The following is a 22775-nucleotide window of genomic DNA, read 5'->3' as shown; positions in this document are numbered from 1 at the left end:
GCTGCTTCATCTTACATTATTTAACGCCAGAGTACAGTACTTGAAACCAGGGATTTTCTGCTGTTGAGTACATGATTTCTATCTCTAGAGCTGCTAACAGGAATCTTCTGCTTTGTTTTAGAATCCTTGTAATCTCATTGAATTAGGATTAAGATGTGTAGTTCCAAAGCTTGTTTAAATCTAAGTACTCTTTCTTTAAAAGTTTGTTTTTGATTGGGGTATTCAAGGCCCGTAAGTTTCCATTGTTTTGTTGTGCTATAGTTTTGCAGTGGTTTCTATTTGGACTCCATGATGCTCACGATTCTTTAGAAGTCCAAAATTAATAAAACATAAGGCAAAGCCCTTTTTCTTAAATTATATCCACAATATATTTCATACATTGGCCACTGAATTGAAAGTTGGAAACTTATTTGAAAAGGAAACGATGTAATTCATGCAGATTTGTATTTAATTTAATTTGCATGATTGCTTGGTTAAAAGGAGTGCTACTACAATTGATTCCACCTCCTCCCCCATGATTCATCATTACCTTAATTTTTTATTTTAAAAAACCAATAGACATACAATCATCAAAACACTTATTCTAGGATCCACTCCAGATTTTAGTGGCTAGATGGATTGCAACAATATTAGCCTAACCAGTATCAAATTTGGCAAAAGCAACACTGTTCCCTTTTGTTACCACAAAGAAGGCCCACATTTTAAGAACAAGTTAAACAAACTAACTGACTTGGTATTACGTATTCTTTCAGATCCAAAATATACAATGTGGAAAAAGAGTAGAAAATACCTAAATGAATGGATTTGGACAAAGGGCTCTAGACTCAAACTAGGATGAAATTTATATAGTTATAAATAATGAAGACACTATTTTTTTCCTGAAATTTGTGGAATATTTTTTCAGATAACTAGCATAGAAAAACTTCCTCTTTACATCAATTCCTTTGATCCAAAGGAAGTATTTTCAAGGTGACGGGGGGGAAACAAATTTTAACATAATTTATAATTCTTTTTTAGGTGCACTTAGTAGCTATTGTATTTTAAACTGTAGTGGAAAAGAAGAAAGCTGCTGTGGAAAATATTTGCATCTCATTAGTATTACTGAATAGATTTGCCTTTTTGAGCACAAGAATCACTAGAATTTCTGAGCAATGGCCTGTGCATTGCAATTTGGGGGATTGGATCCTTCAGCTTCTATCACCTACTAAAGTCTCACTGCTGAAAATGGCTCCTTTAAATGTTTTAGTTCTATAACTAAACATTATGCCCAGTGCTAAGTAATCTCAGGATCTATCCCCAGAGATCTCGCAAGTATTCATCATATGTCTTATTAACATTTTTTTTAAAAAAATAGCTCTATTATTTATTGTACTTATTTCGTATTAGCAGTAGAAAAATCAAACGAAGTCTCAAGACACTATATTGTACATTATAAAATTACAGAAAAAATATATTTTGCCAAAAATATGAAGGAGCTAGAAAAAAGCACATTTGAAATAGCACAAATTTACATTTACATTGCTGGATTTGCCATTGTAGGGGTTTGGGTGTGTTTTGGGAGGGGGGGGAGTTGGGGAAATCATTGGTTCCAGATTAAGAAATTGATCTGCATTTTCCAGCACTTTGATTTATGGCGTTAAACTTCTTCACCAGTTCATTTCAGAGCCAAGCAATTTCCTTATTTGCCACGAAAGTGTATCCAATAAACTCAGTGTGAATTAGCTTTTCAAAATCAACAGGCCTGGGTTTTTCTTAAATATATCGTTCTCCGACCTTACTTCTTTCCCCCATGTTCTAGAATTTCAATTTATAAGTGAGCTCCAATTTTGTGTTCACTTGAATTTCACGCTTTTTCTTTTGCAAAGAAAGACTGAAAAATATATCCCATAATACATCTATATCCCCAGGCCCGGCCTATTGAGTAAAATATCCCATTGAAATATCACACAACTTGTAATAACAGTTTTGCCTTTGAAATGTAACAATTGCTTAAAGACTCGAACTTGCACAAACAAACTCCCAAGTATAAACCATCTAAGGACTGAACTCATTATGCTCCTTTTGGGAGTCCATAATGAGTTGGGAGTGGAAGGTAGTCTGTAACTGCCTCCGCAAGGAATGTATCATCTAAAGTTAAATTTGTATGACCTCTGAAATTGTGCCTGAGCTCCTTCTCGTGTACACAAAGAATCCGGAAAGGGAATTTGTTGTTGCATAATAGTGTGATGTGAATAATCTAGTATCTCAGTCTGAGACCTTGAGAAAAGTACACTAATCTGTACAAAATATCTCAGCGCTGACCCAAACTTGTTTTCCATCGAGTTCTCTGGACATTATGGCTATCCCACATGTGGGAGACATTTTGGGTGCATTGTGGATATTGGAATTAAATGCCTTTGCAAAACCAAAATAACAGACATTTTCTATTTAGTTGTTTTCCTTTTTGCAGATTTGCCCCTTCTTCTTTTTACTCTATAGATACCGTATGTGTAGCATTCTACAGGCATGCTGGGTAAAATATACTATGCAAATGTGTACAGTGTCGCATGTTTTGCTATCTCTCTGCTTTTAGTGGCTTTCAAGGAAAACAAAAGTGTTGTTATTTTTGTGAGCCCAAAACATCTAACAGAAGAAAATGCAGACTGCATGCTTACAGTACCCTGATTTCTATGGATTTGTTTTATGGAATTTAGATGTATTAAACTGCATTAACAACATTTTTTCTACAATAAATCAAACAAAAACGTCTAGACTCTATGCCTACATGTCTTATCTCTGAGTGGTTAGACCTAACAAGCAGAAAACATTTTTAAAAGGTGGAGCTTGAGCATTTCCTTTATCCTCATACATAATTACACGCTGCTCTAAAGCTGGGAACCTTTTCTTAAGTCGCGGGTTGCACTCCCTTGCAGACAACCTTACACATTCCAGAGGCAAAATGGGTGGAACAATGTATGTGACCCAGACCTTTGTACAGTAGGCTATATTCCAGGCATACAAAAGCTACTGATCTACACATATCACCATCCTCTATGCAGGCAAACAAGAACCATAATCACAGTTCAAAGTCGTATGTCAAGCAGGTACAAGTGGTCAAGGAGGGTTGTGGTAATGAATTTATGTAAAATAGAAAATGCAGAAATAAAATTTATTTCAAAAAAGGAGGGTTCTGATCTGGGGGAGCACTGTGCATTGTGCTTCAGAGTCCAGCTTGACTGACTGCACAGAGTGAGCATATCAGTGCCACATCTTTTAAAACACCCTTTTAGTGCCATGCTGAATTCCATCCCACCATTCTCCAGCAATTTAATGAGAAAACAAATGGTATTCAAATGAGAGGTGTCAGATAACTTATCTTGGATGTGTTACAGGTCTTTGTTGCACTTACATTACTTTCGAAGAGGCCAGTATGTGGTGTGTGTTTTTAGAAAGTACCTGATTGTTTGACAAGTGAGTACCAGGTGATCCTCATCTAAGTTGTGTGCATTCCAAAGCCACAGAAAAATCTGTGGACCAAGATTAAGGGGATATTAAGCAGCATCTTGACAGGAGTGCCTTCCCTTCACTACTTCCATCCTAAACTGAAATCTTGCTTCAATTCAAACCCATCCCCTCTCATTACTCTCAATGCTGGATAGCTGCTCTGCCTAGGCAGGTAGGGTGAACAGTCTGCATGGATTCTTGCTGTTTCTGCCTACTGTCCCAGAGACTGCCTGGAAGCTGGACCATTGTCCACCCGTTGCTTGCATAGTTCCAGCTCAAGGTCCTGGGAGAAAAGAGCATGAGCACTTTGCCGACAGTGGTTCTGTAGCCACTACAGCGGTACCTTGGTTGCTGAACTTTATCCGTTCCGGGAGTGCGTTCGATTCCCGGAACTGTTCGAAAATCAAGGCGCGGCTTCCGATTGGCTGCAGGAGCCTCCTGCACTCAATCAGAAGCCGCAGAAGTCACGTCAGTAGTTCAGCTTCCAAAAAACGTTTGCAAATTGGAACACTTCCAAGTTTGTGGCGTTCGGGAGCCGATTTGTTTGGGAGCCAAGCCGTTCGACAACCAAGATACCACTGTATTGGATTTTGAGCACCAGCATGTCTGACTACCCTTCTAACTCCAGGTTTGTGACCTCCCTGAAAATTCTACCCCACCGTTTATGAAACTAAGAGTCCAATCCTATTGAGGCTAAAGTAAGTCCCATTAAATGCAGCGGGACTTATGCCTAAGTACATTTGTATAGGACTGCAGCCCAGGTGACAGCATAGTTGGGCTCTCTGTCAATTATACAGATCATTGGTCTATAGTGATATGATGCTTAGATCACTGTGGAGTGCTCTACATAGGGCTCCCTTTGAAGGGTACTTCAACTGGTCCAGAATACTGCAGCCAGGCTAATGGGGGCTGCATATAAGATGCACATGACTCTTTACTTGAAACGACTGTGCTGGCTTCTGTTTTGTTGCCAGGCCAAATTCAATGTTTGAGCTTTAAAGTCCTTTAGGAAACTGCCTGCTTACTGTATCCTGTGTGCCCAACTTCCCCCCAAATATGCTTAGTTGGGACAAGAGCCCTGGAACTGCTTTCCAAAGGCGGTTCATCCTCCCCTTCATTATGTCTATTTCTTTTACATTGCAAAAATTGAAATGCAGTTTCTGTTTCTTTAGATTGTAAGCCTAAAGGCTGGGGCTGTCTTATCATTGTCTCTTGTAAATTGCTCTGGGAGCCTATTTTTGGTTGAAGAGTGGGATAAAAATGCAATAAAAAAAATTCTAATGGCCTTCCGTAGGATGGTCACAACCTTCCTTTTTTTAGGAACACTTTTGATCCCTAAGTGGTTGCTTCCTTTTTGACATGATTCTAATTGCTACCATTAAATTTTTCTTGATAGCTGTTTGTACTTCTCCTCTCTCTCTCTCTCTGCTGTTTTGGCTTTTATGGCTGTTTTAGTGTATTTTTGTAATGGAAAATTGTTTTGAATTGTGGGTAAGCTATGTGAAATTATTTAACTTCTTAAAATATGTGCTCTACTGTTGAGCTCCAGAACTTCACATCTACATCACATTTAAGCTGGAAGAATAAAGGATTACAGTTACAGTAAAAGACTTACTACCAGTGAGATGTGTTAGAATACAGGTTAACATTAATTTTAAGATTATCCTAGTGCTTTTGTACTCATGGGCCATGATGCAGGAAAGTAGGAGCACATTCATTTATTTTATCATTTATTATTTTTTATAGACTAAGATATGTACATTTTGACCTGTATGCTACTGAAAAAAAGAAAGAAAACGGAACAGTCAGCGAAGAAACATGGAATATATCTCCGGAGGCTATGTATGCCTGGTGGTACCAGTGTGGTGTAGTGCTGGAAGAGGACTTGGAAGACCAGGGTTCAAATCCCCACTCAGTCACAAAGCTCACTGGGTGCGACCTCGCCCTGGGTCCCTGTCTCTCAGTCTCAGTCTTGCTGTGAGGATAAAATTGGAAAAAAGGGAGAAGCATGAATGTCATCTTGAGCTCTCTGGAAGAAAGGTGAGATATAAATGTAATAAATAAATATGAATAGTCCCAGCTATTGTGGACATTGCAGAGAAACAACAATTGTAGGTAGCTGTGTTGATCCATTAGAGAGGAAAAACCACCAAAAAGCCACACACAGTATGGTCTGTAGCATTGTTACGACCGACTTTTGTCAGTAAGCTTTCAAGTAGCCAGAACTGTTCAACAGACTGGATGTTAATACAAAACGGGTGGGGAAAAGGCTGGAGGTTTTTGTTTGCTTATTATTTATTTATTACATATCTATTCTGTTCCCTCCCAGAGGAACCCAGAGCGGACAGTAGCAAAGTAGTAAAACAAACAATTTAAATAAAAACGCATTTAAAACATTTTATCACAATTAAGTGCATTCCACACATTGGGTGCTACATGTATCCTGATGTTAGAGCCATGGCTGTTGGTACAGTATTACTTATTATTAATCTATGGAATTTATTTATTGTCATATTAAATTTACATGCCGCCCTTCACCCGATGATCACAAAGTGGCTTACAGTATAAAAAACTAAAAAACCACTTAATAAAAAACGAAACAACTAAAAATCAAAATTAAAAAACCCACACAAAGTCACCCACCCCCTGGATGAGCAGCCGTCTTGAAAAGTAGCAAAACCTGATGCTACCGGCTTGATTCCCTGAGAAACTTTCATTGATTCCGACTTCCACCATTTCAGATTAGATTTTGTTAAGAGGTGCGGACATGACCAAAAGTAAAACGACGACGCATAAGAAATATAAACCACAAAGCATCACAGCCGGGAAGGACAAAAGGCCCAAAGGAGCAGAACAACAGAATAGCAGAGATTCCATTTACAAATATGCAAAAATAATTCTCCACCCGCGAGAGCCACCGTTGTTGAGAATAGAGGCTCTATGCAGTGTCTTAAGCGAGCCAGGCATGTGCCTATCTATGCAGGGACACTGGAGACACATGCTGTGCCTCCATATTCCAAGAAACCCCAAACTCCTTCGAGCTCTGCCGATTCTTTTAGCCCACGAGGTGCCTTTATAAGGAGGGCAATTTGCCAAACCCTAAAGTAACGGAAGAAAAAGATCCCGAAACACCATACAATTCCTATTATTCATTTTTTCGAGCCATTTTGACTGAAGTTTCGAAACATTAAAGGAGCCGAAGAGCCAGCGAGCCACCCCTCCCTTCCAGAGGACGAAAAGAAGGCAACGCGTTAGTGCCTACGCCCGCCATCACCCCAACTGCCTCCGAGCCAAAGAGCAGCAACGCAGCCCGGCGCCTCGCACCAGTGGAACCCCTTCTCAGCCAATCACAAAGCGGGGGCGGAGCGGAGCAGGCAGTCTTTGAACTCCCACCGTTCGACGAAGCCCTTGGAGGGTGACGAGCGTTCCCCGCCCTCACTGCAAACCCCGCCCGCTCTATGCTACGCCCCGCCCCCTGGCGCCGTCGCATCATCCTGCCTGCTCGGCTGGAAAAGCGGTGCTTTGCGGTAGGAGCGGGAGCGCGCACGCACGGACGCTGGCTGACGGACGGGAGCGCTCTCTCAGTTTCCCTCAGACGGTGTCCGGCGGTGCCCAAACACCATCCGTTCCCCTCAGAGCGGCGAGGCCTACGAAAAAAAAAGCGAAGCTCGAGAAGGAGGGGCGGAGAGGAGAGAAGTAGTTGCGGCGAGGCCGGCGGCAATGTCCGCGAGTAGCGGCGAGGGGCGCGCGGTGGCGGCGTTGCTGCGGGCGGCCGTCTCCGAGGCGCGGGGCCTGCACCGCCACCGCCGCCACTACTACTACCACCACCTTCCTGCTGCTCCTGCTGCCGCTCCGCTCCTCCTCACTCCCCGCAGCTGGGCTGTGGCCAGGGACTGAGCGCGGGGGGAGGCCGAGGCCGGGCGGGGAACAAGAAGTGAGCCGGTGCGGAGCTGCCCCGGGGGGCGGCCGAAGCTCCCGCCGCTTGAGCATGGGAATCCTCTTCGCTCGGATATGGAGGTTGTTCAACCACCAAGGTGAGGGAGAAAGGCAGGCTCGGTCTCCGGCTTCTCCCGAGTCCGTGCGGAGCTGCTGCTCGTCGCGTAGCCGAGGGAGGCCGACGGCAGGCGGACGGGCTTCGGGTTGTGAGGCGCCGCTTCTGCCTTCCTGGTGGCGCCCGAGGTCAAGAGAGCGAGGAGTTGGGGGGCAAAGGGGGAGCCCCGAAGGCACCTGAGGCAGCAGCTTTGGAGGCGCCCCTCCCCCCCGCAGGGCTGAGCATCTGTTATGGTCACCTTTCCCTTAGGTGGGATCAAAGTGCGGGCACAACTCACCCAGCAGCTGAATACAATCGTTCCCGGGGGGGGGGGGCGGCCAAGGCGAAAAAAGGCTTCTGCTTTCTTTCTCCTGGTTCGGGTTGTGAAAAGGAAAGCGGGTGGGGGAAGGAAGCGCGCAGAACTATTTTCCTGTGTGTATGGGAGCCGCTCTCGCTTGTGTGAATGTAGGGAAAAGGGCAGTGCTGGGTCTCGCCTCAAAGGGCAGCTGTGGAAGAGGGGGAAAAGATACTGAGAATGCAAGTGAAGTGTTTTGAACAGTGCTGTAAAAAATACTAGAATTAGCCGTTGAGTGGCGATGGGTTCAGAGAAATGCAGCAAGGGGAGCGCGTCTGACTAGTATGTGCGGTGAAAGGAAGGTGGGAAGAACGACTTAGCAGCATGTGTTATAGGGTAATGATTGTTTTTTAAACAGCTGGTGGCATTGACCCTAATGGTGGGAAATTGGGGAGATTAGATTGGGCTTCTAGTGAGAAGCTGGTTTACAGCTGATTGTGTTCTTGTGGTGCCTTTGATTGAGGGAGAATTAAGTATTGCTCAGAACTGAGAAGTCTGCAGTTAATTTTCTGTTATTGATTGTGCAGTGTTGTACCACCTTATATCTTTCAGTGCTTGCCAAATGCACAACTCTTTTGAGAACCTCGTTATTGGGTTGTTGTTTTTATTTTTCATTATGTATTTTGTGATTTTATATTTTGATTTTATAATAATAATTATGTATAATTCATACCCTGCCCATCTGGCTGAGTTTTCCCAGCCACTCTTGTGAATTGCCCTGAGACCTCTGGGTATAGGGCGGTATATAAATACAATAAACAATCATAATAATGATAAATACTTGATGAGCTTGTGGAGATTCTCTGGCTGGAAGGAGAGCCTGCAGGGCAAGAGAGGTCCCAAGAAGTAATACTTTCCAGTGGCAAGAGTGATGGAAGGTAGGCTGCATGCACACTGTATATTTAACACACATTTCAACACAAAAAATCCTGGGAACTGTAGTTTACCTTTCACACAACTACAGTTCCTAGCACCTTCAACAAGTTACAGTTCTCAGAAATCTTTGGTATAAATGTGCTTTAAATATATGATGTGGATGCAGCCTTAGGCTTATGTTTTCATCCTTTGTGTTCTGAGAAAGGGGCATGTCACACTGTCTCTTTATAGGCTTTGAGCTCTGCTTTCTGAGCAGGTGCCACCTGAAACCATCTTTTAGAGCTGAAGAGTTGGTTGTCTTGTTTCCCCTTCATCAATAATGGAAAATCTGTAAGGGAACTGAGATGATAATAGGCTGTGTGGAGGAGTTAGGCAGCTAAGAGTTCCATTTTACCTGCATACCAGTGCAAAGACAGCACCACATCTTAGACCAAAGCCATACAATGCAAGGGTTTTGTTTAAGCTGTTGTGACACTTATGGAGCAATTCCCGTCAGTAGGTATACCTGAGCTGCAAGGACTATATATGTGTACAGTGACAACAAACCTATTTTAAAGTACTAATTAACTATGTCTCTTACCACTGGACAAGGTTATACTTGTTGGTAAGCTCTTCACCTGTCATCGAAATCAGTGCACTGTAGAGGGAAGATGCACACTGTTAAACTTCTGCTAGAAATTGAGATATGAAAGCTAGGAGATAAATGGCACCCTAAACCTAGGTTATGGGTGCAACAATGGAATGTCTAGGCATGCTTTTTAAATAACAATAATACAAAGCTGAAAATGAATGAACTGCAGTTAAAATCTTGTGTTCATTTTTCACATGGTCTAGTCCTCATCTGCAAAAAAACCCCAAAGCCATGCTTCCCCAGCCCGCCCCCATAATATTCTTAAAAAAGTCTCTTCTTCAGTCATTAGAGAGTGACTGGAAGTAGGGAGGCAGGAAAGGGTCCTCCTTTCCTTCCTCTGTGCAGTTTTAATCTGAACTCTTAGGCACAGTACTGTGCCCAGAGCTTAGATACTGCTTGCACTAATGAAATTTCCTGTTGCAAAATGCGCCCAGAGCAATAGGATTTTTGAACACTGTGTTGAACATATTACTATAATCCAACCTGGACATAGGATTCTTTATTAATCATTCAGCTCTGAACATTTTCTTGCTAAGTCTGAAACAAGTTCAGACTATATATATTTTCAAACATAGGAAGGAAAGTTAGAATTTGCAGATAAAGAGCTGAATGATTAATAAAGACTCCTGTGTCGCTATATGAGCCATTACTTCCTTGCCTTGGGAGAAAGCTGGTCATTTGAGACAAGTGTAGCTACCGTTTCTTGTGGTTGTTAGCACATTCCCTGTAGTTCATACAGTAACTAATATGATTGCTTTTGAGTGTAACAAAATAGCTAGCTGGTGTGTACTAATTGAACTACAGTTATTGTTATGTTTACAAAATGCAATATTAAATAGACAGAATTCAACTATGAACTCGGTAAATTAGTGCTAAGATACAGTATAAGTAATTTTCCATTCAACTTTGTTTGTAGGGCTTTGCATTTTTAAGTTTCTTTTCCCAAATTGAGGAGATTAAAGGTGCACGTGAGCTTAGATGTAAAGTATGCAGTGCTTTGACAGTGTGAACATGAAGCATGAGTGCCCCTAAAACCTAAGCATAGTATGCCAACCAGGCCAATGTAACCTTAAGTATCAAAGACATGGTAAAAATATTGTCAAGATACTTGGGGTTTTTCCAGGCTTGCTTGCACTTCTCTACTGATGCATGAATGGACATTCTTGCAAAACCTTTGCCCCACTGACCTTATCAGTTCACTATCTTTGTGTGCTGGGGAGATGGAGGTTTCTTGATTGAATCCACCATGGAATCTGCTGGTGAAGGTCAGGAAATAACATTTAATAATAATGGAGGAGGGGTGGGGAGTGGAGGGCCCCTTTGTGCAGCAGAATGCAAACAACCATTTGATGTTTTCAGGTATTTCCATAGTTCTTACAAGTACTGTTTGTGAAACTTCAAGGAGCTGTTCCCAACCCCCACCCAATGCTGTATCTTCATATACACAAGATTGGTGATTTCTGGTGTGTGGAAATCAATTTCTATGCATGAGGATTGTTCCTTGCTGCACTGGGGTTATTGTATATAAAATGGAGCACTCACTGAAACAACTCTCTATGTTATGTAGCTCTGTCTAGTCTTAACTGATCTGTCAGAAAGCAGAAGAACTTACTGTGGCCTGATTGGAAAACTACAAAATTGCTTACTTTACAAAAAGCTGATGTAATTTCAGTATTGCTCCGAATACAAGGGCCTCTGGCTGTTTTCAAAGAGCTTTTAAAATTAACTGGGGACTAGGGCTTACCATCAAAGACTTTTATTTATACTTTCATTTAAACAGTTCTTCAGTTAAATTTGAATATATTTGCACATTATCAAATCCCCAATAAAGATAGTTTTTTGAGGACACCGTTACCACTGCTTGAAAGGAAGGAATATTGAATCTGTTCTCTCTCCCTCCCAATATAGTAATTTTTTGACTTTCAAATAGTGAACTCTTCCATGGCAGGGAACGTTCTCTAAAAGACAGAATGCCTGCTACTGATTTCCCCCCACAGCTTGTAGGGGTGTGTGTGTGTTCTCTCAATTCATGTGGCATGAAGCTGAAATACCACAGGCTTGGTCTCCTTACGCCCAGCCTTTTCCTTCCCTCTTTGTGCTTTAGACTTCTGTGCAGGGTGGGCGACGGAAGGGGCGTGCTTCCCTCCTGGTTGGCTTGGCCAGGAGCAGTGCTGAGACTCCCACCATCATCCTCTGGTCCTTTCACCTCTTCTTCACTGGAGGTGGGGCTTTCCTCATCACCAGAAGAGGAACTGCTTCGCAAGATTTTCAGAGGCTCCCTGTAACACAACTGCCCCTCTGTTTCCCGCCCCTGTTCCGATGGCAGTTCCGTGACAGTTCCCATCATCCCTGACCACTGGTCCTGCTAGCTAGGGATCATGGGAGTTGAAGGCCAAAAACATCTAGAGGGCCGAGTTTGAGGAAGCCTGCCCTAAAACATCTTTTCAGATGCCCAAGTATTTTGTGGTAGATACACGAGCCTCCTTGGCAGATGTTAATGTGGAAAGGGCTTTCTGAAGGTAAAAACCGAGAAAAGTAATATCTCAAAAACCAAGACAGCTATAAAAAGTAAGCAAACATTCCTTTAGGCTTAGCCCAATCCATAATTAAATCAGTTGCGGAAAATTTTAATCTAATTATTTCGTTGATTTAGCTACTGATTAAATCATGCAACCTTACTAGAAACCTTAGATTGCCAAAAGAAATAAATAACTCACTCTAGTTGCTAATCAATTAGTGTAGGCACTTAAGACCCCCCCCCCTCTTTGTCATGCTGCAGATCTTTTGTTCCAAGTGCTTCTTCATCATTCATCCTGCCAGCAATACAATATAATTCTCAAACTTCAGTATAGATACTAATGTTTTGGTGGGATTCAGGAGAGTTGCCTATGATTTTTTTAAACAATATTGTGCTGTTGTGCAGTAGAGTTTAATATTCCCTATTGCTAAAAACATTCTGCAAAACCCCACACTATTGATTTAAAAATACTTAGCTTGCCCTTCTATAACATTTTCTCCCATTTCCCCAACTTGCCTTAAGTGCATCAGTGTGGTTTATGTTATGTTGAAGTAAAAACTGGCCTGGTTTGCATGTATTTAAGCCAGTATCCCATAAAACTTCCACCAATTTCCACTAAAGCCCTCGTGTCCTATCTGGTGGCTTGCCTCTGCTGCATGTTAAAGAAAAATGCTTGGCATTACCCTTTTGAAAAGCAGGAAGAAGAAACTTTGAGGTGCCCAGAGTGGCTGGGGGGGGGGGGGACTCAGCCAGATGGGCGGGGTATAAATAATAAATTATTATTATTATTTGAAAACCTGCCTGGTGCAGAACAAGTCCTTTAGCAAGTATGGGAAGCTTATTGTTTGTTTTTGTATGATAAATAAAGTAGTTATTCTGAAAAGGAAGTTGGCACACAATGATTATTTATTTACTGAAGCCCTGCCTTTCCAGCTTTAAGATCTACAAGGTGCCTGAACAACAAAACAGTTACAAACATTGTGGTGGTATATATAGAGATATGTGGCATGAAGCTTCCCGTAACTTGTATAGGTTGTTGAATACTGCATGAGAGACCAGGGGTGCCAACTCGAATAAAATATTGCGGGGGCCGAGGTAAGCCCCACCCTGCATAATCAATCATATGACGCAGTGCACGCACACCATTTGAATGGGAATGCAAGTCAACTTTGTGGGTGCCCAGTTCCCTCAAATATTTTATTGTGGGGGCTGAAGCCCCTACAGCCCTTAGGAGATGGCTCCTATGTGAGAGACTTAATATAGAATGAAAGACTGGTAACAGTATACAGTAAGGCCCTGTTTGGGAGGGAGAAGGGGAGGAAGTAGCCATGTTATTGCTTGTATGGCACTGTATTACCAGGTAGAGGTGAGTGAGTGAGTGAGTGAGTGAGCTAGTTGTATATTTACATTATATTATTACATATATTATTAAATATATTACATTATATTTACATTTAATGTTGCCAGGGTGTTTTTTTTAATGCCAGATGTATGCTTAATGACAAGTGGTTGGTTGGGGATTAGCTGTGTTACGGTTATGGTTGGTAAGAATGGTTGAGAGTATGTGAGAGAGTGCTCAGGGAGATGTTACTGTGGGAGATGTTGGGGGGGCTAACTCACTTACCTTGTTTAGCTGCTAATTATGCTTTAATATTCGTATTGCATTTTTGTATTGGTATTTGTCCTTGTGTTTTTAATGTTTAAGATAATGGACCAGAGTCAGCTAACAGGTCCCACTAGTGGAAGCCTGCACAAAGATTTCTGCTAGAGCAGAAGGGCTTAATCCTCCTACGCTCGTCTCAATTGGTTCTGGACAGGTGGTAGAACCTGTCCAGAACCGGGTGGGGTGGGGTGGAAGAGAAGTGGGGAAATCACTCCACCAGGCAAGCGGAAATGCTTGCACAAATGGGAGAGATCTCCTAAGCGCTGTGTTGAATTCCTCTCAATATTTTGCTCTCCTGTTTGCACGCTGCCTTTAAATGAAGGTTTTTTTTAGTTTCATTCACAATGTTTTGATCTTTTATAATGTTATACTTAATGTTTAAAGATACACTGTAAATAACTTGGATTTCCTTTGGAAATGTGATGCAATATAGAAATTATCTAAATAAATAACTAGCTCCTCATTTGCTCTCTTTTTTCCCTCCCTCCAGAGCACAAAGTGATCATTGTTGGCCTTGATAATGCAGGAAAAACAACCATTCTTTATCAGTTGTAAGTATGAAGTTGTATGAACAGGTGACTAAAACTGTTTTTCCATATCGGGATGCTGAACTCGACAAACTTTGCTTGTTACCTGCCAGTAGTCTGCCAGATTCCACAGGACTCGCAATCCAAACACAATGCACTCTCAGGAAATAGTTAGACATTGTAACAAATTGTAAGAAATCAGTTATTTCCATTTATTCCTGTGCGGGAATTTCTAATGCCTTCCTGATCCCAAATGACAAAAAAACCCTGAGAAAACCCTCTGAAACTACAGCTTTGAAACTTTAATACCACATATGTAATATTGAGGTAGGGGGGATACTTGAGATTACCATTATAATGGTATTATGTAGGCATCATTCAGAGCCAGATTTTGTGATTTGGAGAATGCTGTGTGGTACAGTTCTCACTGGCCCATATCACTTCAGCTTACAGGTGTGGCATTGCATACCTGAATGCTCCTACATTTAGAAGAGAATTGCATGCCCTGCATCAAAGGCATGTCAAGAAGGCAATGGTAGAATCTTTATCTCCAACACATTTTCTGAGACAAAAGCTATGCAATTAGGCAGTTTTGGTTCTGGCACTGGTTAAAGGAATAGGGAATCGAAAGAAAATCTTGTTAGAAAGACAGTGCATATTTTAAATGATGTAAATCTTTCCTTCTGCCTACCCAGTTTGGATTTAGGCATGAAACAGGTCTAGGCAACAGTCAGGTTTTGTTTTTTAAAAAATGGGTATCGGCTATTGCTGCTTTGTGCCAGAGCCCTAGCTGTACACTGATAACCTTCAGCACCTAGCAAGACTAATTCAGTCTGCAACTTCCATCTTGTAACTGAGTCTAAATGCAGCTTCCATGCCACAGCATCCAGCCTACTTCTTGTACTTCTGTACATCCTCTCCCACTTGGCACATAACCTGTTTTTGTTCTAATATCTCACACCATGAAGTATTTTAGGGAACTTGAAAGCTTGCTAATTATTTTGTGAAATTTAGTAGATTCCAATATAAATATTGACAAACTATGGATTTTGGAGTTCTAAATTGTATGGTATTTCATGCTACCTTGAATGTCTCCAAAAAGCAGCTATACTGAGGTTCTGGAGATATGCCAACCTCTTAAATTAAGTTGCTGAATCAAGTGAAAACTCGTAAATTAGTTAAGTGTCTTATTGAAATTAAATTCCTAAAAGGTTTTCTCCTAAAAGTAATAACAGTTTTGTTTGGAATTGTGAACAACATTGTCTTCTGCCAAGTTAAGTGTGATAGCCATATTTTCTTCTTCTGACCTTGTAACATGGTAACTGTTTACTGATACACTGAGTCTGTAGTTTACACAGTCCAAATATGCTTAATGCAAATATGATCCACATTTTCTTGAAGCTGCACCCACATGAGCAGTTTGACATGTGACTCAGTGCACCCTGGACATAGCTGCAACATACCAGAGTTGTGTTTGCAGTTTACACTGGCAGTTTGATAATAATGTTGCTGGGGGTATTGTGTGGTCTGTACCTAGGATATGCTATGTCACATTTTGATCTCAAAGCAACTACAAGCATAACTGCAGCTGAATGCAGCTCAGACTGCAGAACAGAAAGAAATCTAGACCAAGGAGACCGAGGCAGAACATACATCATTCTTACATTTTCTTCTCCTTCCTTTGCAGTTCTATGAATGAAGTAGTGCATACCTCTCCAACCATTGGAAGCAATGTAGAGGAGATTGTTGTTAATAATACACGTTTTCTTATGTGGGATATTGGAGGCCAAGAATCACTTCGATCTTCATGGAACACATACTATACAAACACTGAAGTAAGAATTTGTATAATATAATGAAGAATTCAGCCAAAATTAATGCTTTGTCTTCTTGAGTTCAATGAGGAGAGTAAAGGGTTTGCATTGGCAGTATCATGCCCTTAAGTTACTAAGAGATCATATATATATATATATATATATATATATATATATATATATATATATATGGGGGCTATAGAGATTATTAAGACCAAAAAGAGAAAGCATTGACTATTTTGCAGTAATATTAATAGCTTTAACTATGCATAATGAGGACTGTGCATAATGAGGATACCTCAACAATTTTTATAACAAAGCTTTTCAGGGGCGGGCGTGACCTTAATCTTTCTGTACATTGGGGTGGGCTTGGGATGTATGTGAACAGTCTTTATTTAGTAATCACTTTTAATTTGCAGTTACTGATTTTTATGTTAAATTTGTTTGAATTATATTACATCAATTTTTTTATATGCCGCGAGTCATTTTGAGACATTTTTGTGAAATGACTACTAAATTAAATAACGATAACTCTTCTTTTTCTTTTAGTTTGTGATAGTTGTTGTGGATAGCACAGACAGAGAGAGAATTTCTGTAACTAAAGAAGAACTCTATAAAATGTTAGCACACGAGGTGAGTATGTGCTGGGAATTTTTTATCTAGCTTAAAAAAATGCTGCAATAAGTCCCTGCCTTAATGCTAAAGTTCTGTTTCTGACTTCCATTTATGTAATTATCTCAAGATGGTTCATTTTCTTATAGCTGAGGAGCTATTAGATTTGATACAAATCTCTGGGGCTGTCACCTCTTCTTCAGACTTAAGAGGCCGCCAAAAGATTTTCACATGTGACTATTTATAGTCGCCATACTGCCTTTTGTGTGAAACTGACATCATTGTTAAAAGTCCTGTGTAGTTTGAGAACAGCTGCTATTGGCCTCAAACCCCTTTCAAAAATAAAACAAAAACCTTATTAGTTGTCAAGTAGTCAGAATGGCACCACTATAGCCTGCCTTCATTCTCCCTTTACATACTGAAAGGCTATGTTTCCAGCACACTTTTAAATTTATTTAGATCTTTTACATTTGAGAATTGGAGTAGGAAACCTCATGCCTGGGGGCTGAATTTAGCCCTCTAACATCAGAAATAGGTGTATGGGATATTAATTGCATTGACATATGATAAAACAAGTGGCACAGTATATTACTATAAAACCTTTATTTAGGTTTTCCTCACTCCAGCTTTTACTCCATTCTGTGTTGGAAGGGAGAAATGTTTTGTAAAGTTACGCTTGTGACTTTTAACACTAAAAAAGAGGGATCAATGAACACTGTGATAAAAAAAGTCCACTTTAACTTAATTTCTGTGTATTTACTAAAAACAAAGTAGGTTCATAGGACTGAGAAAACAACCTGAAAAAAACCTACATAGGGGAAATCAGTACAGTGGTACCTCTGTATAAGTCCGCCCCGTCCAGCATCCATTTCGGCGGACGTCCGCGGCAAACCCAGAAGTACCGCAACGGGTTACTTCTGGGTTTGCTGCTCGTGCATGCGCAGAAGCGCGAACCGCTCCGCGTGTGTGCGCAGAGCGACACTTTGTCGAGTGTCCTTTTCATCGAGCGTCCAGAGCTTTGGAATGGATCCCGGACTCAAAACAAGGTACCGCTGTACACCTGTTTTTGCTCATTCTAGCAGCTTCCTCATTGTTTCTCTTTCAAACCTGCAAAACCTGATGCCTGTGATCGCAATGATAGGCCAGCTTCCTAATCATGCCCCAGCATTTAAGGCTATAGTGCTTGCAAGCAAGAACTCTTGGTTGCTGCCATGTTTCTTCACATCTAGCACCTCCTGGGAACATAGGCAGGGAGTGGAGAAACATAGTGGCAGTCAGATCTCTTGCTCTGTTGACCTTGGTTTTAGTTTTTAATGTACTGGAGGTGAACAGAAAGCCTGTCACAGATGGTGTCATCAAAATGTGGGATTTGGGGTGGCGTGGTGGTGGTAAATAAGCCAGTGTTCTGGTAAGTATGCCCTGAAACTATACAGACCAGTTTGGGATCTACCCTACCCCAGCCAAATAGTGTACTGCAGTTTCAGGGAACCTCAAAGCTTTCCCCAAAACAGTGAACCTAGTTCCTTCTAGGCACAATGGAAGCTTATTCTTTTCTAAGATGGAGTTATCAGTTCCCCCTTTCTTAGAATTGCTGGAAGGTCACCTTTATTTGGGTTGGCCTCTACACCATTAGGTTGCATGGGACCACCATAGTGTGGCTTTACATTAAAAAAAGTGTTCAATACTTTATCGTGCTAGTTTATCATGTTGAATAATGGGGAAGCAAATTGGAGACATTTTCTTTTTTTCCCTCTCTAGGACTTGAAAAAAGCAGGTTTGCTCATCTTTGCTAACAAACAGGATGTTAAAGACTGCATGACAGTAGCTGAAATTTCTCAGTTTCTGAAGCTAACCTCAATTAAAGATCACCAGTGGCACATCCAGGCATGCTGTGCTCTTACTGGCGAAGGGTAAGAAGTCTTTGGTTCATCGATACTTTTCTGAACAGATCTGGTACATGCAACTAATCAAGGGCAATACTTAGTAAACCAGTTAGGTAAATTTATTCCCACTGTCTCCATATGATAACATTTCACCAGTTAATACTTTCCTTTTACAGAACTAAAAAGTAAGGAATCTACCCAAATATATTTTATTCATATATTATTATCATATATCATATACTCACCTTTCCATGGTTTTTCTATTTGTATAGGTAGGAAGTAAAGTCTTGAAGAATTCGTCCTTAAAGCATAATGAGCTGTTGAGGGGAGAGGTAAATGATGGGAAATATGAAGCAAAGGGGAGTTAGCCTTTATGGCTCCCTTGTTTTTAGCAGTTGTGTAGATGGAAGGATTCTGGGCTCACCAAAATTCTATCTTTTATGTAACTGTTAAGGATACAATGGAAAACAGGTAAATGATAGCTTTTGGTGGAATATAAAAAAAGAGCTTTTGTAATTCGTTAAAAGCACAGAAATGGCACATACAATAGTAGGGAAAACAGGTGACAGGTGTTTCAGTTAGATGAAGTATCTCTTCTTTGCACTTGTGTGTACCAGTGGATAAACAAATGGAACTGGCATCAGTTAACAACACTCCATATATTTTAATTGTAGTAATAATTTAGCCTTCCAAAGAATAATGCAAAAGTTTCTAGCCCTTGAACCATTTCACTAGCCCAACTGTCCACAAACCCATGTACAGGCAGCAACCATTTTGTGCATATCCAAATTATGCATGACAGTCTTTTGGACCCAGAAGAGGACAGAATGGGGGCGGGGCAAAATGGTCACCACCTATATTGATAATCTTTTTATGTCCATGGACAAAATTTTTAAAAGTTCCAGTTTTTTAAAAAAGTCTTCGCCAGTTACTAGTTGATAAATCATTGCAACAATCTTTCATGGTACAAGAAGCTTATTGTTATTCCCATATTGCAGTTAATGTTTTGGTTCTGGCTGACAGTGGTTTTTGAAGCTACCTTTTAAGGCGATATTTGAATGGCCGGAGGTTGAAGTTTCTCATACATAGATTATGTATGTATATATAAACAAGGAAGTAACCACTTTTTGCTGAATTTAAATGTTTCATTTGCAGATTGTGCCAAGGACTGGAATGGATGATGTCAAGACTTAAGATCAGATGATTTTTATTCTGCACAGACATTGTACCAAAAAAAGTGCTGGACGTTTGGTCATCTTGACAGCTGTGAATTAATGGCTTATGTGTATTTATAAAATCAAAACTTGATTTGCTACTTTATTTGCTACTTAACACACTAAAGCCACCTCCGACGGAAAGAAAATATTTTGAATTTCAAACTTGGCTTTCCAGATGCTTCCTCTGGGTGGAGTTCAAATACTACAGCTGACCTTATCTTTAAAGTGAAATCACTTGAAACTGTTTAATAAATAATGTGTGGATTGAGAAAGAAAAGGAGGAATTTTAACTTTTACATTTTATTATTCCAGTCTAATTCATCCAGTTGAAAATGTTGACTTTATTATTCCAGCAAATCAGAAAAGAAAATCAGTGGCACAGGTATTGACTTCCAGTATTGAAACTTACTCGGCTATGTTTCAGAAAGTGCAATTCCCCCCCCCCCCCGTATGTGTACTGTACACTTTGTATACTTATACCTCATGTTAAGTTTGATTGAAATCGGTACAGAAACAGCAAATAGCACTGACTCTTGTCAGCATTCTTGATGCTGAGATCCACAACAGTATGTGGATGTCGGGCTTTTTAGTCCAGTTGGACTCCATAAGAGCAGGCTGTTTGGAATTGAAAGTATTCTAATCTGTTTTTTAATTGGACTGTGAAAAATAGTACTAAAAGGGTTACTGCTGACACATCATTTGTATTTTGTCATATTCTGTATGCTATTCTCACACCACTGGGGATGGTAAAATTCTTTAAGATTGTTTTATATTCATTTTGCACCTAAAAATAACCATAAAAAGAAACATGACGTGGTCTATTATTGATAAGGTTTTATATAGCTTAATATTGGCATCTAGCTGTACTAAACAATAAAATAAAATTGAAAAAGGTTGAAGGAAGTTTAAAAGTTGACATTTTTATGAAGTTGGCTGAGAAAATAGCTTGGAATATGCAGTATAGTTTCAAAACATACTTATTCCTATGGTTTTTTTATTGGGCCACCCCCATTTGAAGCACCTCTCAGGTGAAGTATATTTGTTATAACTGATAGTGGGACATTGAGTTTGATCCAGGCTGAGTTGCATTTAAGTCTCATTGATTTCAGTGGGAGCAAAGTCATGACTATAAATTGTTCAGTTAACTACATCTGGGCCAAGTCAATTACTACTTTATAGGAGGCAGAGGTTAAAATCCAGATAGCTATGTTGGTAGCAAACCGCTATCTTGTATAGCAAACTGCTTTTGAAATTCTCTAGGAATATTTGAAGTATTTTGCTATATTGATTGGAGTGGGATGGCCCTTAAAGAAACAGAAGTCTAAGCGCAGTGCATTGTACTTATGAAGCACTTCTCTGGGTTGCGGAAAGAATCCTTTAATCCATACGAACTACAATTGACAGCTTTACCTGACTCTGTTGCAAAACTCCCAGGGTATTGAGCAGTGTGAATAAATTGTTATTTTCCTTCTTAATCCATGTGCAGTCAACATTGTAAAGGTTGATGGTGGTGGGGACAGTGATTTGAAGAGGTGCCATATAATGTAGGGGAAAAAATACTGCTTCTGTTTAAAAGGATGGTAATTCTTCTGAAAGATTTGAAGTATGATTTCAGTGTTCTGAACACTGTGCCTATTCTTTTTATCAGGCTTTTGTGTTATTTAGAAGCAAATATATAACTAGCACCTGATAAACTGGAAAACTTTTTTCCCCTTTAAAAAAAAATATCATTAAGTACAATTTGCTCCTAAATGACAAAATTGGGTCAAATTTTCTCGAAATTACTACTCTTAGCTCTTGGAATCTGATGGATGAATAAACTAGGTTTGTATGCTGTGGGTTGGCTGGTTTCTACTATATCCCCAAATGCTTTTTACAATTAAATTCTTACAAAACACACACACGCAGTATCAGTGCCATTAAGCGGGTGGTGCACCAGTGTTTTACAAGAGGAGCAATTGCACTCTATTGTTATTGTTATTGTTTGTTACCCCATTGACCAGAGCACGCAAAAAGTTACTTAGTTGAATTAAGGACCATGTGATAGCCCAGTGGAATCTTTTACTTTTCTTTGAACATTTTTAACCCCGCCCCCAATGCCCTGTCACATGTCAAAAGCAGTTAACAATGAGATGAAAGACGCAGCTGCTTGAAGGAAAAATCTCTGAAGCCCCTTGGGGCTAGTTGCATGGTTCTCAGAATCCTAGCCAAGACATTTTATTTTATCTGTAAATGCATGATTGGAACATATTTAAAATTCTTTGTTTTAGCAAAACTGTCCTTTGCAAGACTTAACTAAAATGCATTAACATTGGGAATATATCCATGTTACCAAATTAAATTTACATATTAAGCACCCCATACTTCTATGATCACAGTATCTGTATGAGAGTAATGTGTTTCCTGAACAATATAAGCTTTCCCTCCTGTTAATATAGCTTCTGTCGTGTGTGTTTTTTTTAAGTTTGAGAATTGATTCCTTTACTAGCAGAGCAAACACATTAAATGAAAAGGAAGGTTGCAGGGCAATATAAACTTTTAGGAAAGTCTTAGTGCGTACCAAAGTCTCCAGGGAAGCAAAACACTTAGAAACACATTGGCAGTGCCTATCTTAGATTGGTTGGCTGACCCTCAGCGTTAACAACGTACAGGAAAAGCTTTTCGCACAACTTGTAAGTATTTCATGGATTGGCATTAGCAGCAGTGGGTAGATACCTTGCCTCCTGCCACTCAGACACCCTGGGAGGGCTTAGGAAAGAGCTTAACATAGAGCCCTCACTTAGTCACTCTTATTTTGGGATAAGGGTATGAAGTTACCCATCAATTCTTTGTGGTTGTATGTGAAGCAGAAGCCCATTTTCATGTTTTGTCCAAAATAAGCTTTGTAGAGGAAAACAACAACGCCTATGTATGTGCATGAATTTAAAACTGAAATTACTGCTATTGCTCGGGAACTTAGCTGGAGAGCTCTGGATGGCATTCTGTCTTTATAAGTCAAGTTACCCATAACACTAACACCAATGGATTAAGGGCTGCTTAGCACACACAAAGTTTTCTACTAGTGTGCAGGAAAAAGTGTACACCATTTTGTGAGTGTGTCTGTGATTGCCAAGATCAAGTGTAAAAATTATATGGTCCTACCTGCTGTTCTATTTTGCAGAGTGAA

General features: G+C 40.3%; 1 protein-coding gene across 3 annotated transcripts; it reads left to right on the top strand.

Moving 5' to 3' along the window:
• Positions 1-7041: 7041 nt before the first annotated feature.
• On the top strand, positions 7042-22046 carry ARL5A (ADP ribosylation factor like GTPase 5A). 3 transcript variants are annotated; one of them, XM_053406982.1, is made up of 6 exons: positions 7042-7517; positions 14047-14107; positions 15771-15918; positions 16447-16530; positions 18665-18724; positions 19548-22046. In XM_053406982.1, the coding sequence occupies exons 1-6, from the start codon at positions 7472-7474 to the stop codon at positions 19584-19586; spliced, it is 438 nt and encodes a 145-aa protein (XP_053262957.1). In that variant the 5' UTR covers positions 7042-7471; the 3' UTR covers positions 19587-22046. The 3 variants fall into 3 exon arrangements, with proteins under 3 accessions (XP_053262957.1, XP_053262949.1, XP_053262937.1); XM_053406974.1 differs by lacking the exon at positions 19548-22046 and adding an exon at positions 18268-18419 and having other exon boundaries at positions 7063-7517; XM_053406962.1 differs by lacking the exon at positions 18665-18724 and adding an exon at positions 18268-18419 and having other exon boundaries at positions 7074-7517.
• Positions 22047-22775: the final 729 nt, after the last annotated feature.

The sequence above is a fragment of the Podarcis raffonei genome, chromosome 1 (genome assembly GCF_027172205.1).
Source record: "Podarcis raffonei isolate rPodRaf1 chromosome 1, rPodRaf1.pri, whole genome shotgun sequence".
Lineage (NCBI taxonomy): Eukaryota > Metazoa > Chordata > Lepidosauria > Squamata > Lacertidae > Podarcis > Podarcis raffonei.
Note: the sequence above shows the minus strand (reverse complement) of the source record. Positions and strands in the feature narration are given on the sequence as shown.